The 14,333-nt window shown below is 37.7% G+C and overlaps 1 protein-coding gene across 2 annotated transcripts in view; it reads left to right on the plus strand.

The window, feature by feature from the left end:
* Positions 1–5,601, plus strand: part of LOC137195114 (CXADR-like membrane protein) — a 99,337-nt gene extending 93,736 nt beyond the window's left edge. For both annotated transcript variants that reach the window (XM_067607189.1, XM_067607191.1), the window contains exon 7: positions 1,122–5,601. In XM_067607189.1, coding sequence (XP_067463290.1) covers positions 1,122–1,509 — 388 coding nt within the window. In that variant the 3' untranslated portion in view covers positions 1,510–5,601. The remainder of the gene's footprint in view (positions 1–1,121) is intronic.
* The last annotated feature ends 8,732 nt before the right edge of the window (positions 5,602–14,333 follow it).

Consider the following 14,333-nt stretch of genomic DNA (forward strand, 5'->3'; position numbering starts at 1 on the left):
GTAAGTGTCTGGATGAATGATGCAGGCAGGCTGATGGCAAGGCCATCAGAAGTAGGGGATCCAAGGGGCCATTATCCCCTTACCCCAACTTTAATGTCCTACATTATTTTTATGTCACAAATCACTGTATCACCCCAAAAAGCCCTATATTGCAACATTTATGGTCAAAAGATGTCTCAATCATTACTGTCCACTCTAGAACATTAGGTAAAATAAAGCCAGCCCATAGGCAAAACCTATTTGGCACACGCAGCCAGTCAACACACACGTTTTGAAAGTTCACATGAATTGGTTCATTCATGATATTGCATTGAAATGACAAGTCCAAGGTATTTCCTTTTTTGAGTAAGGGCAGTCAAGGTGCACCAAAAGTTTATTTAGGCTATTGTAGGCTATGACAACACAACACAACAGCATGGCATGTTTATAATTTGCAATGGTGGAGCAGTAGAAAAGTAATATTTTTTTCTGATTTACCGTTAAATATGGATTTAGGGCATGACTGCTTACAACACAAGGACAACGTTAACTTTCCTATTGCCTGCTTGCTGCTACTCAGCTGCAGCATTGTTACTGTCCTATAAACTCATAGTTTTGGGTAATTGAACAAAAAACTTGTATCTAATCCCACAAGCACTAGTTAGCTGCTTTGTATTTGGAATTATACTGCCACCCTGTGGTGCAAGCAAGTTATAGTTACTCTGCAAAAGTTGCAAAAGTGAGAGTCTATCTGCCACTACAGACATACACACACACACACACACTACCACACACACACACACACACAGACTTTTTGGCCCCTGTACTCCTTAATTAATTAGGAATTAATTAATTAAATCTGGCGGCCCTGGCTGGTTGGGATTGCTTCCTATCAATAATGTAGCCAGTGATGCAGCAAGGATGATGATTGAAACATATGTCTGTTGTCTCCAGCTAAGTAGTAAAAATATAAAACAAGATTTGTAATGTTTACTGTATATAACTTAAGACTGACATATACGTTACTTAACCTGAATATGACAATGCAGAGTTAGTAATCATTTGTCCAGGCCAATTTCAATTTCACTCTACTAGCAAATGTTAATATGATCTGTTGAGGGCACTCTTTGAAATCATTTCAGGGAGGATGCAGAGGCTCCCAAAGCCAAACTAGTGAAGCCCAATTCCCTGTCCTCGTCCCGCTCTGGCAGCTCTCGCTCAGGCACCTCCTCCACCCAGTCCATGGTACACAACATGGCACACAGAAGCCAACGAGCTTGTGTTCCTGCTGTGGCGGCCCTCAAGGAGAACTGCCAAGCCTCCACCTTCGCTCAGTCTCCACCTGGCTACAATCAGATAGTCCCCAAGACCCCTGAACCCCGTTCTACACTCACCTCCATGTCTACCTCCAACTTCAACTCCAACTCCAAGCCCAGCCCTCCCCCTAAACTGAGCCCAGGGAACCTGACCCGTATGGGGGCCACCCCTGTTATGATCCCTGCCCAAACAAAGGCCTTTCAGACTGTGTAGAAGAGATGGAAAGTGGACTGTAATCAGACAAGGGCTGCCTCAGGACATGGCAACCAGCTGAATCCAAGAGTTGGTCTTGATAAGGATCCTGTCATATTATCTAGATATATTCTCACCATTCACAATCTGATGGACACTTTCAGCAATTTAACTCTTGGAGAATCTCTGCTTTACACTAACACTATAGGAACACCTTCTTGTGTTGTCTTGTCTGTCATCTGAGCAACATCTCTGATGAAGATCATATTTTATGGATCATGATTTTGAATGACAAGGAGGTGTTGAAACTGAAGCTGCAGGTGGTTGCTCATTGAAGAAGAGGTGCGCACCAACCAGAGAGTAAATGGGATGCAATTGGAAAGTGTGAGACAGACTGGAATCGCATAAAATGAAGACATTGCATGGCAACTTCATTCTCTTTGCAGAGGACAACAGACTGCTCACAGACACAGTTGAAGAGGTTATAATAGTTCAAAAGGTAAAAGCAAAAAAAGAACACTCACCTCTTCTACAGTATGTTCTTACCAATGTAACAATCTTGAACACCTTCCTGCATACAGTACACCACCACTTTGCAAATTAAAATACCCTGCGCCTATGACTGAACTGATGAAAGTAGCTTAACTGTAGGTTGTTATGTAAATGGGATGAATGGCTCTGATTGTATAAACAGACTTCTTGTGCACACTTCATATATCCATCGATCCCTGTGTCAGTCACATGTTGTAACACCAACATAAAGTAAATGATTACCTTTGTCACTGCTTCCTCTACCGACTCAACAATGGTGTACATGTATGTGTAGATGTACACAACTTTCCATTTTCAGTAGTTTAATAATGGATTGATTCTGGACACTTGTATGTTGCCACTGTTCAAACCTGACATGTAAAGATCCGAAGAGAATTCAGAGAAGCATGTGAGTTTTTTTTTGTGAGATTTCATTTACAGGATCATGGAGTACTGATATTTTTGAAGATTGTTACAGGGTTAAGCAGAAGCCCTACTGAGAAATTGTCACATTATGATGGTTTACATTTATTTGTTTTTTTTCATTCTGTTTTGTGTGTAGCATAACTTCATTTTTAATCCAAGAATGCAAAGCTGTATGAATGTGATGCTAAATGAGATGTGTTATGTACAGTATTTTTTCTGAGCAATAAGTTGAACTCTCCCATGTTAAAATGTTTTGAGAGTTTTAAATGACTCATTGAATCATTTATATATAGAGAAAATACCATCACCTTCTGCACTCTTAATACATTAATATACTTAATACATTAGAAGTAAAGAGTGCCTTTGGTCATATTTGTGCCCATTGTAACGATTAAACACATACAGTACAATTGTCTGTACAACTCATTGCAAATTAGTTGTCTTTCACAAAGAACATGACGCTAATCAGAGTTAATGTAGGTTTGGGGGGAGAGCTCCATTTATATCTGACCTACTCCATACCAGCCATAGCCAGCAGACTGACAGACGCACAAGACAGAGTGAATCCTGCTCTTGTGCCTCATCTCCCATTCAGGAGAGAGGACAAACCTGATCCTTCTCCATTCCTCATTCTTCAATCACATTCCTTCCCTTCAATACATAATCTGCCTCTTATCCCTTTTCCTCTTTCAACTTGTCTTGTGAGTCTCACCACCACCTCGCCCCTCTCCCATGACACTGTACTTGATTCTAGTTTGCATGGTGGGGGGAGTTATGCAAAGCCTTGATCCAAGGACAGAGCGTTCTCATTGTTGTGTTCAAAGCCAAAGTTGTTGTACAACGACTTAGAGATACATACTTTTCAGATGTCCATATTGTTAGTTAATTATGGTGTGACTTTGCACCAGTGATGACACCTCTCTGTCTTATACTGGAATGTGATTGCCACCTCTAAACTAGCACCTAGCCCACTTAGGTGGGACAGAGCAATACCTGTGTCACTTAATACTGCCATCTTCATGTCCTTTTAGTGACTCTCCTGCGTTTGCAAACCACAGTGCAGGTAGAATTTACCATCACCAGTGTTGCTACAATCCATACATCCTAGTTAAGGTTTACATATCCTCTTCTTGTGGTTTAGGGCAGTCCAATCAATATTCAGGAACATAAACAGTTCTTTCCCATAGCTAATAAAACCCTGGAGCTGTTCTGTGGACTGTAAATTGGTATGATGATTATATGGACTGAAGAAACACTGTCAGGTCAGCAGTAGACAAGGTGCCCTTATCCTCAGATAACCTCAAGGCATTATTCTGATGAAACAGAAGTATTTTAGTTCTATCTCTTACAGTAATGTCTTTTAAATTATGCCAGTCTCCTAAACTGCCAGATGCACACAAACCATAATTTAAGATTACTCACCATTTAGCTTTAGTGTCTTAACATGGTGCACTGGAGGTAACAGGACAGTTGTGATGGTGTGTTTTCTGTGTTTTGATCACTCATTGGCTGAGGTGACTAGCTGACAATCGACCAAATACTTCAAATATTCACTTAAAGCTCTGCTTCAATGTAATTTAAAAAGTCTGAGTTTTTTAAAATGTTTTCCAAAGCTGAATGAAAGAACCCACTCTGCTGGGTTGGAGACTGATATTTCAAAACCTGGACAAATATCTGCATGACTAGATAAAATATGAGGTTTTTTTGAAATGTGACTGAAATTACCCTTTTAGACCAACTTCAGAAAAAAAATGAGAACGTCTGTTTCCAGGGACTCTTGTAAGATTTTCCATAAATGCATGGGATATTCATCAAATAACCAGTTAGATAGTACTTCCCTCTTTCCCCATCACCACACATTTGGTGGATAGACAAGCTAGGAGCTCCATATTGGATCAAACCAAGAGCAGAAAGGATTAGATGTGTCATCATAACTAGACAAAATACAACTCATCACTTTAAAAACTTGTTGAGAAATAGTTTTACACAGCAGATTTTTGGATTATATCAAGTGAAATACTACTATTATCGTTTGAGTCATGGGCCATTACCAGGCCAGCTAGATAAAGCAGCCAATATGTGTCTCTGGTTCTCTTGAGTGTTTTTAGCTTGCCTACAACTGGTCTTAATGGCTCTTTTAGACCTGGGAGCTGAAAGATAAGATGACAACACCTGAGGGAGAGCCTCTGATTATCCAAAACAACCTCTGAAATTCCCATAATGCAATGAAAAGCCAACAGAGTGAGGCCAGGTAGATGATTGAATGTGGCTGTTACAGCCATTTGATGTGGTAGGATGCAGGGCATGATTGATTTTCTTTTTATCCGCAAGGCTCAGTTAAATTCACAAGTAGACTTGCTGCCCACCTTGTTCATCCACAGCACATTACTTTAAGATAAAAATCAGAAATGTTTCACTTTTTCACTGGAATGTGTTTGGCATCAAATATATCAGACCAAACAGGATCGATCACTGAAGCAGACTGGGTCACATTTCTCTGAATAAAGTGATTGTCTTTCCTTATGTAGCTAAAAAGAAGCCTTGTATCTCATTAATGTTAATGTCAATTCCAGCTGGAAAGTAACATTATTATCCATGTATTGGGGGCGCCTGAGTTCCTACCATGCACACAGTGTAAACATAATAGAAATTTATGGGGTGAAATCTTCTGATAAAAGCTGAGGAATGATGGTAATATGCATGTTACAGATACTAAATTATAGGAAGAATTATGTCCTTTTTTTGCCTCAAAGCTTATATAATATAAAATGATATTCCTATAGATAAAATCTAATGGTCAGATAAACCAAACTGTAAATTAATAAATATTCCATATTTTTGGTTGATTCCAGATTTGTTTATTGTATGCATTCAATAAAAAGTATGTACCTTCTTGATAATTCTTCATGTGTAAATATAAAAGTCCTTCTACAGTAGCTCACTGTACAGAATGGCAACAACACAGTGCCAAAAGGGACTCATGTTTTTTTCTTTCTCGTGATATCAGTGTCAGACTTTTATTTTTATGTGGGCTTAACCAAAAAGCCCATGTATATAGTCCTTTGCTTGAGTGAAAAATGTATATTTGTACAGAAAATCAGTACTGTTTTTTTCCTTTTGTTCTTTTTTATAAATAAAGGTTTCAATTGGGATGCACAGAGCACTACTGTCTTTACTCCTGTTAAGACAGACTTTGTTCTTTTTTCAGTCTAACCAGTTTGTGTGTTCAAATAGTCAAACTTAAATAACTAAACCCTCACACATCTGACTTGAATTGCTTTCAACATGTGTTCCTTTTAAAATGTTTTTTCTTAGTTATATTTTGACTACTAAATTTTTTGAGTATAATACATGTAGCTAAGTTTGATGTAGCAGCATAATTTGAATGCACCTGGGCGTCTAATGACAACTACATGACAAGTTACTGTGAAAATACAGTAAGAAAATCAATAATTTATCATATTAATTACAATTGCTACTGAACTGGAAGTAACAGTCCTGTGCAGTGACTGTCAGTCATGGTTTTATCAAGCTGCACATAGACATGCAGCTCTGTGCTGTGGTAAGGTTTACTTCTGCTCAGCTAGACTGCATATTACAGTAGAAAGAATTTGTCAGAATTGTACTATTGAAATCAAATGGCTACACATGTACATCTTTAATCTCACCATTTTAATAACTACAAAAATAGTAGTTTGACAAAAATCCTATAAAACTCCAGGATCCAGAGCTTTCAACAGCATTTCAGTTTCATCAGTTTGCTGCAGTGAACAAAATGCAGTCAACAGTTGTTAGTGGTCATATCTCCCATCACTTTCGCTTCCTACAGAAAGAATAATGATTGTTATCCTACTATTTTGGTGAAAATTAGCCATTTACAGCTGCCAGTCGCACATGTGTCCTCCTGATTTAACAAGTATGGAAACTAACAGGCTAGTATCCCTCAAGAAATATTTCCTTTCTTTAATTTGCTTCTGGTAAAGATATACAAGATTGTTGAGATGCTTGTGGCTTTCTTTTTATTTCCCCCCATATATATTAAATCTGAGGTAAATTGCAATTTATAGGATGAAGAGAGTTTTGCTGAAATTCCCCTTTAATCTGCACATCATATATGATGACTTGTGCCTGGAGCTGAATCCAAAGTAAGCTGACATCTGCTGAAGCAGTGACAGTCTCTATTTGTTCAAATGTTACACATGAAGTTCACTGTAAATCACTTCAGATAAAAAAAATAACAAAACAAAACAAAAAACTAGCAAAGTAGAGATGAAACTATTCCCATGAGTCAGAGCAACAGTGGGACCTTCTGTGCTTCAACTCTGGTGAGGTTTGAGGTCAACGGTGGCCGTTATTCAACATCTGGAGGTGTATCCAAGGTAACTGCTGAACAGGTTGACAGTTGACCCTAACACTGATTAGTGGTGAAGGGACAGGGCATTTAGTGTATAATGTCAGCTTTGACTGTGCAGAAGCCAATAGAGACACTATTCATAAAGCTTCTATTATCATTGTCCAACTTGTTGATATTTCAGCCATCTGCTTGTCTTTCAGCCCCAGGCCTGTTCAAAATGTATCATATTCACTGTACAGAGAACAGCTTTTAAATTCCATTGTGCAGCAAATGTTGGTCTCTAGTGGTGAACAGCTGCAATTGCATTATGCAGTGGAGAAGGATGAGAGGTTACAAAAAAGTCTTCAAATTAACTAGAAAGCATTACTTCAAGACTTATATTATATGCAGGCAAAAAGTGATGACAATTTGAATACAGTCATTCATTAAAATGTGAAGAAATAAAGTCATCATTGTAAACTAATAAAAAAGCAATTGACTGATAAAAGATAATATAGTTGGGAAATAATTACATGTAATGTGAATTTAAAAGCTAAAAGAATCTGTAATGTAGATGGAAACTTGGTTACATCAGATATAATGGGTTCATATGTCATTTTTGACACTAATGAATAAGGCTGTATGATATAAAAACCATGGATAAAGGTCAATTACTAATGAGGCATTCTGTCTATTTACAGTGGATTTAAATGCTAGTCACCTTTTGACATTATAGCAAGTCAGCATAGAGCACATCTGTGATTGGTGATGCTTTTGCCATTTTTGTTCTCGTCTCCTAATGAGTCAGACACCAACCATTAAAAAACATGAATTTAAATTTTCTACCTAGATTCAGTTTTTTTTGTTTGTTTGTTTGCTTTTTTCAGCCATTTCTTTCAAGTTCAGTCAGTGAAATGAAATGAACTTGCTTGTAATGTGCAGAGGCAGCGTTTGTGAATCACAGCCTCAGGACAGATTGTATGGCTGTTTGCAGCTTGATAAAACCGTGAATGAATCTTTCACTGTGCAGGATTGTGGCTTCCAGTTCAGCAGAAATGGCAATTAAAACAAACAAATCTTTGTTGAATTGCTTATTGTCACATTACAGGACAGTTATTAAGCTGAAGCCATGCCATATCCTGTTCACAATTAATAATTGCACATTGCACCGTAATACCAGGAAAGCATAGTTTATATAACGACAAAAGGAACATGTAATTAATGTGTTTTGTCCAGATCTTCATTATCATCATGTGGACAGGTAAGCAGGACAAACCTTCATGAGATCCATGTGATTTTCTGCTAATATGCAAACATTATTGTCACAAACAGTGCTCCAAGAAATATTGAATTCACTGTCCTGTTTGCGGTTCAAGGCTTTAGATTAATAAACTAAAATTTTGCTCTGTTTGTCGCGTCATGGCTCCTCAAGGCTCCTGGCCTGGGCTGGAATGAGAAAAGGTCATAAAGGTCTGAGTTCTGTGACATATTTACAGTAGCCTTTGAGGTACATTTTATTGATACATTTTTTTTACCAGCCTCACATGGAATAAACAGTCAGTTTAAAATATTACGTAAGTATGTTACTGCAGTATACTCATCGACTGACACAAGACCATGGAGAGTCTTAGATAATGAAGACTTTTTTTTTTTTTTACATGAACTAGCTGTCAGTTTAAGTGATTTTCGTTGTCACTTTAACTGAGAGACATGGTCACTGGTCAAGAAAATTCTTCTTCTTCCTTCCTTTCATAACACCTCCATGTAAAAACAAAAACAAAGTTGTTTTAGCTGCTGAAAAGTAGAGATATGAGCTTTCCACCTGACAATGAAATTTGTTTCTGTGTTGATACAATAGGAAAGGTGAGAAGTACATTAAGATATGAGCCAACATAGTGTTAACTAGTTCTGCTGCTCTAAAATAACCACCAGAACATGTTTTTAAGCTGGTGTGGAATACTACAGTCATTTTTCTCATGACAAGTGACTATATTACTATAGAGTATATAGTAAATGTATTAGTAAATGTTTCTAGAATGTTATTTTATTGAAAGTAATGGTTGGTATCTTTGTTCTACCTTATTTTAAAACAGTAAGACTTGCCTCAAGAACAAGAATTTAAAGCAGACTATATGACAAAATGAGTGGTGCATTTCAGACAGTTTTGTTGTTGCTGGTGCTAGTGTTATTTCCATTCCTACAGGAACTTCTCCTACCTTGACACTTTGTCTCCTGTCACCTGTCTGTATGCAAGGGAGTAGGGGGGGATTTATGATCTGATTTCTTATTTAGCATTTACCAGCTCACCAGTCATTTTTAGCACTTTACAAATATGACAGTTAATGTGAAAAATGCAACTAGTTGTCAGGGCAGAAGAGCAGATTCCAAGTCATTTTGTGTACATAAAAATTCACCAATCTTTATTCATCACAGACCTCATGATCACTGTTATGTACACATGAAATTCAAATATTAGGAATGGAAATATTTCTTCAGACACTCGCTTCACATGAATTCTGATTGGTTAGCTTCATCTGTGTGCCACATGCCGGCATAAACCCATAGCAGCATTTTGTAATCAAGGTGCTGTGTTTTATCATTCATCAAAAATTATCATTGAAGTTGAGACATAAACATTATTCCTGTAAATAAGTCAGACCAACACTAACAAGACTCTAATGCCCTCTATAGGCTGCATTTTACTGAATGTGAGGTCACTGGATCAATGAAAATGTGTTGGGGTGCTTTACAGCAGAGAGGCTGATTTATGGCACAGAACAGAAAGAGAGTGCTGCTCTTCCAGCACCAAGACCACAGAGCTCATGTCTGTAGAATTTCTGGTAAATGAGTGAACATGATGATCAGCATGGTTTGTGGTAAATGTGCTCTTAAGTGTGAACAACACTAGCATTATCAATAACACACAATAGAGTCAATGGGTCTTGACCAGAGACTCATTCATATACAGTAATTTATTTATTTTGCCTCACTGTATTAAGATAAAAACATGGACTCATGACTTGTGTTTACGTCTGCTGTTGTGTACCTCTTGAAGTGTGGTTTATATGTAACCATATTTCTTTGCTTGCGTATGCATGAGTGTGTGTGTTTGTTTATTTGTGTGCAGTGGGAGATATAATGGTAAAAAGGTCTCAGGACTGATGATTGTTAGTTGATGTTCAGCAAATATTGTCAATTTCCAATCATTTTCTTAACTTTTTTACCTACATATTTAATCTAGTCTATCATTGTAGTCCACCATCCCACAAAATAACCGATGCCGCATTGCATCATTTACACAACTTCTGTCAACAGTTTCACTTTAATATATTAATTCAGTACGTCATGCTCACATGGACATTGTATTCACATAGACTTTGAGGTATACCAGCTCTGCATAGACAGTACATGACAAATGCAGTAACCTTGTGTGAGCATGCAGTGTTTCCCTGTGGGCTGCAGGATGACGCCAGAGCAGCATACTTGCAAGTGTGTAGAATGTGCGCACTGGAGTAAAATATAACAGCCTAGAAGAAATGGATCACTTGGAAAGAGCAAAGCGTACCAAAGAAGGAGGGCAGAGAGGAAGGCGGATAGGTGTTGGTATGGTTGGAAGAGAGGGATGGGAGGGAGGTGCACAGAAAGGCAAATTAAGATGGGGAGGTGCGGAAGAGAAGGGGAAGAAACAAAAGAGTCTGCTGAGGTTAGACGCAAAAGAGAATGTATTTGTGTGATATGGCATGAGCCACTACCAGTCATTCTTGTCCATCCAGTGGGCTTTGAGACAGTGAAACTATAGTTAATGAATGGGTCACCATTGTGGTCCAGAGTCATGTGGGTATCAAGCAGGGCTGTCATATGCAAGCGTCTTCTCTCAGGAGGAGGCTGGCCTTCCACAGGATCAAGTGAGTGTCACAGCGAATTCTTAACACTGTTTATGTGTTGTACCTGCTTTACCTTGTGCTTTGAGGGTAAGAAATACAAATATGTTTGTTCTCATTGATTGCTACAATTGAATTTTAGAGTTCTAATTAAATTTTAGACTTTTACTTTTGTGTTTTGTTCGTTATGTAATATTATGTATTATATTATGTGGCGTCTAAACTGGAGTTTTAAGTCTCTGTGTTGGTTTTGTTCATCCACATCGGTAGTTCTGTCAGAGTAATTCTGCTGCGCTGAAGATATTGTTTTATGCAGTTTATCAGCACTTATGGTTGAAATACATTTACATTTATTCTGGTTTTCTGTATGACATGTGTGCCCTCAACAGTCCTGCAGGTGAAGTTTGCATCTAAACAGCTCTTACCATAAAAGTAGATTTTTCCATTTAAAGGCACTCTTAATAAATGTGCATAGTGCCTTAAAGGACAACTTTACCAATTTTCAACTTGAGTCCTATGATTCTAATGTTTATGAGTGACATTAAACTTCCCTTTGTGTTCCCTGTATTAAAATATCCCTCTGCCTAAACCAGTAAAATTCATCTGGCTTGAAAAGGAATTCTATAGCAGAGACCTGCTTGGACTACAGGCTGTGGACACTGTCACTTTTGACACTATTGACACACCCATATTTGTCGAGCAAGAAGTCGCAGCAGCAATGATGTACAATTTGTTGCTTCCTGTGGGTCTCACTCCAGCACTCATCTTCCATAAACACATCACCATCTGAAGCCTTTGTGGTGAGTCCCCATAAAAGGAGTGGCTTGGGATCGGCAACCGCATGCAATGCATTGTGGTTGTTGTAGGATTTTTCCCTTTAGAGCGATAAGAAAGTCTACAGCCTGGTTCTCAGTGTTCTCTGGCCATAGGGTAACTAACCGCAGGACTGGAAAGCTTAGGTGAGAAATATTCATCAACACATTACTGCTTATCACGCACAAATGTTTCTTAAATCAAGTCGTTTTTGCTTCTCTGAGGTGCTTAAAAGCAACTATTTAAGTTTTTCCAATTCCTCTTATTATGGAAATGGCAGCTGTCTGGTTTAATGGCAACCTGAGCCTCATCACTAATGCACCTGACTAAAGAGACAGAGATAAGCCAGAGCGTCATTCCACCGGTGTTCACTGTAAGATCACCTTTGCATCTACCTGAGATGATCCAACACAGTAATTTGTTGTTGGCTTTGTGTACTACAAAAATAATGTAACCTCATAGCTCCATAACATACATATTCTGTCAAGTGTCAAGTTATGCTATACTGACACAATACAGGACTCCAGCTAACAGAGCTGACAAAAAACCTTTCGTGTCAAAGTGATGACTTTTCCCTCCTGTCCTCTGCCCTCTGCTGGTATGGAACAGAAACATTCTTAGGATGTCAATGTAAATGGATTAAGGCTGTTCCAAGTTTTACTCTGTTACTTAGTAATCACGCTTCAGCATTCAGTACTCGTTCATCCTCTCAACACTTGTTCTATCTCCAGTCCTCTGTAATTATTAGCAACATATGACTTATTTCTAAATATGTACCAATTTACTGAAATTGTAGCTCCATGCGTCTCGTGAAACCAGCTGTTCATTGCACAGTAAAGGCATTTTGTTGCATGCATGGTTTTGACTGGTTTGTAAAGTATAGGTATGGTATGTAAAGGATGATAATGGACATCATGTGAAGTATCTGCCTTCCTCTGCAGCTCTTTACCTTCACTAGAACACAGAGTGATGTGTAACTTGTCTGTGATGCTATAGTATCTGGTGGAGTGTGTATTTAGAAAACAATACATTCTGCTTTATTCCTGGTTCTCAACAGCCCGTCTTATGAATGTGTTTTACATTGCATCAATAGCATGTATGTTCAAGGTGTAATATGATTTTATACTGTATTGTATAAGCAGACAGATATGAGTTTAACTGACAAAGAACACACAAACTGTGACTATGTGTGTAAATTAGGCTATCAGGTTTGTATAGTTTAAGCTGGAGGGAATAATGAAGCCATCCTTCCAAATACTTTGATTTGTCCTGTAGTTCAGTGAAGCAGCTCAACCTTTTCTGACTCCGTGCCATTCTTAGCATAAATTATACTTTTTCATATTATATACCTCGACTACTGTTTGCTGTCCTGTGCTGCGTTATGCATACCATACATACCACGCCTCTTAACTTATTCACAAAGCTCTTTTTAGGTGCTCTTCCAGTCAAAACATATTTGCATTAGTAAATGGTTTGCGGGGTGATGCTGAAATGGCCTTGGTGAAGGATTCTTCTGCCTTCAGCTTTGACCTAGGTTCAATTTCAGACTCACTCCAACATTTCTATTGTAATGTTTCAATTTTTGATGCTGACATTTTTCTTTTTTAAACAAAGATAGTCTTTTCAAAACTTAACTTAATTATTTTATTCACCTAATGTAACCCTGATATTCGGGTGTGTGAAAACCCTGGATATCATGGAAGTGCTGGCACATTCAGTCCAATTGTTTATGTATGTCCCCAGGTTTTTTTTCTTTTCTAGAAAATAGTAAGATATGCGAAAAAGAGAGCAAGGCAGGTAAACTGAACTGAGCTCCCCTTCTGTCCCTTTTATGAAATGGTTTGTTTGTTCATCTTGCTCTTATCTAACTAGTTACATTCCTGTGAATTAATATTCTGACACACTTCAACAACTTCATCTCTCTCTCTCTCTCTCTCCCTTGTTTCACACGTGTGTGTGTGTGTGTGTGTGTGTGTGTGTGTGTGTGTGTGTGTATGAGTGCAGGAATGTGCACAGGCAGAGACAGCGGCTCATTTTTTTCTTTAAAAACACTCACTGTACTGTGCCCACACATACTCACTGATGTTGGCACACTAATGTTATGCTTGTGTGCACGAGGATGTAACACTGATTTGATGATAAACATAGAAAACACATAGAATAACAATGTCCCATTTAATTATTTAAAAAATGCAGCTCTTTTCCATAAATTCATAACTACTTCCAACTTCGATAAAAGATATGGAGACAAACCTATTTTAATGGAGATAAACCATAAGAACTGGATGTTAGAAATTTTATTTGTGATTCCCATGTTGGCTGGCTGCTGCTTTGAAACCAGGTTTCCAAAGAACTTATTCCCTTTGCTGCTGCACCTCTTTATGCCTCTGTCTCTGTCATCTCTTTGAAGACAACGTGGTTACAACAAATTAAATAAAATTAAGTAATTTAAATAAATAAAATAAAATAGAATTGAGATGAATACAATGAAATTAACTTATCTAATTCAAATAATTGATTACAAACTGATTACATTGAGTTTATTTAAATTAATACAATTAAATAAAATAACAATGAAAATGAATTAAATGAACTTTGTTTCTTAATGTAATCAATGGTAAATTACAAAGTCCATCACTAATTTTTTCCCCCAAATTAGCAAAATCAATGAACTCTAAAAACTTATAAAACATTCGTTGAAATGTTAATGATTCATAAATTGGTTGGTTTCTGGAGATGAAATGTTGTGTCATGTGTTCATACAGATCAATGAATGAAAGTAGATAATTAGCAATGTGTGGGACAGTTTTATCCATCGTCAAATGGTGTGAGACTGTATGTGATAAAACAGATGAAAAGGC

Source organism: Thunnus thynnus, chromosome 13, assembly GCF_963924715.1.
Source record: "Thunnus thynnus chromosome 13, fThuThy2.1, whole genome shotgun sequence".
Classification (NCBI taxonomy): Eukaryota; Metazoa; Chordata; class Actinopteri; order Scombriformes; family Scombridae; genus Thunnus; species Thunnus thynnus.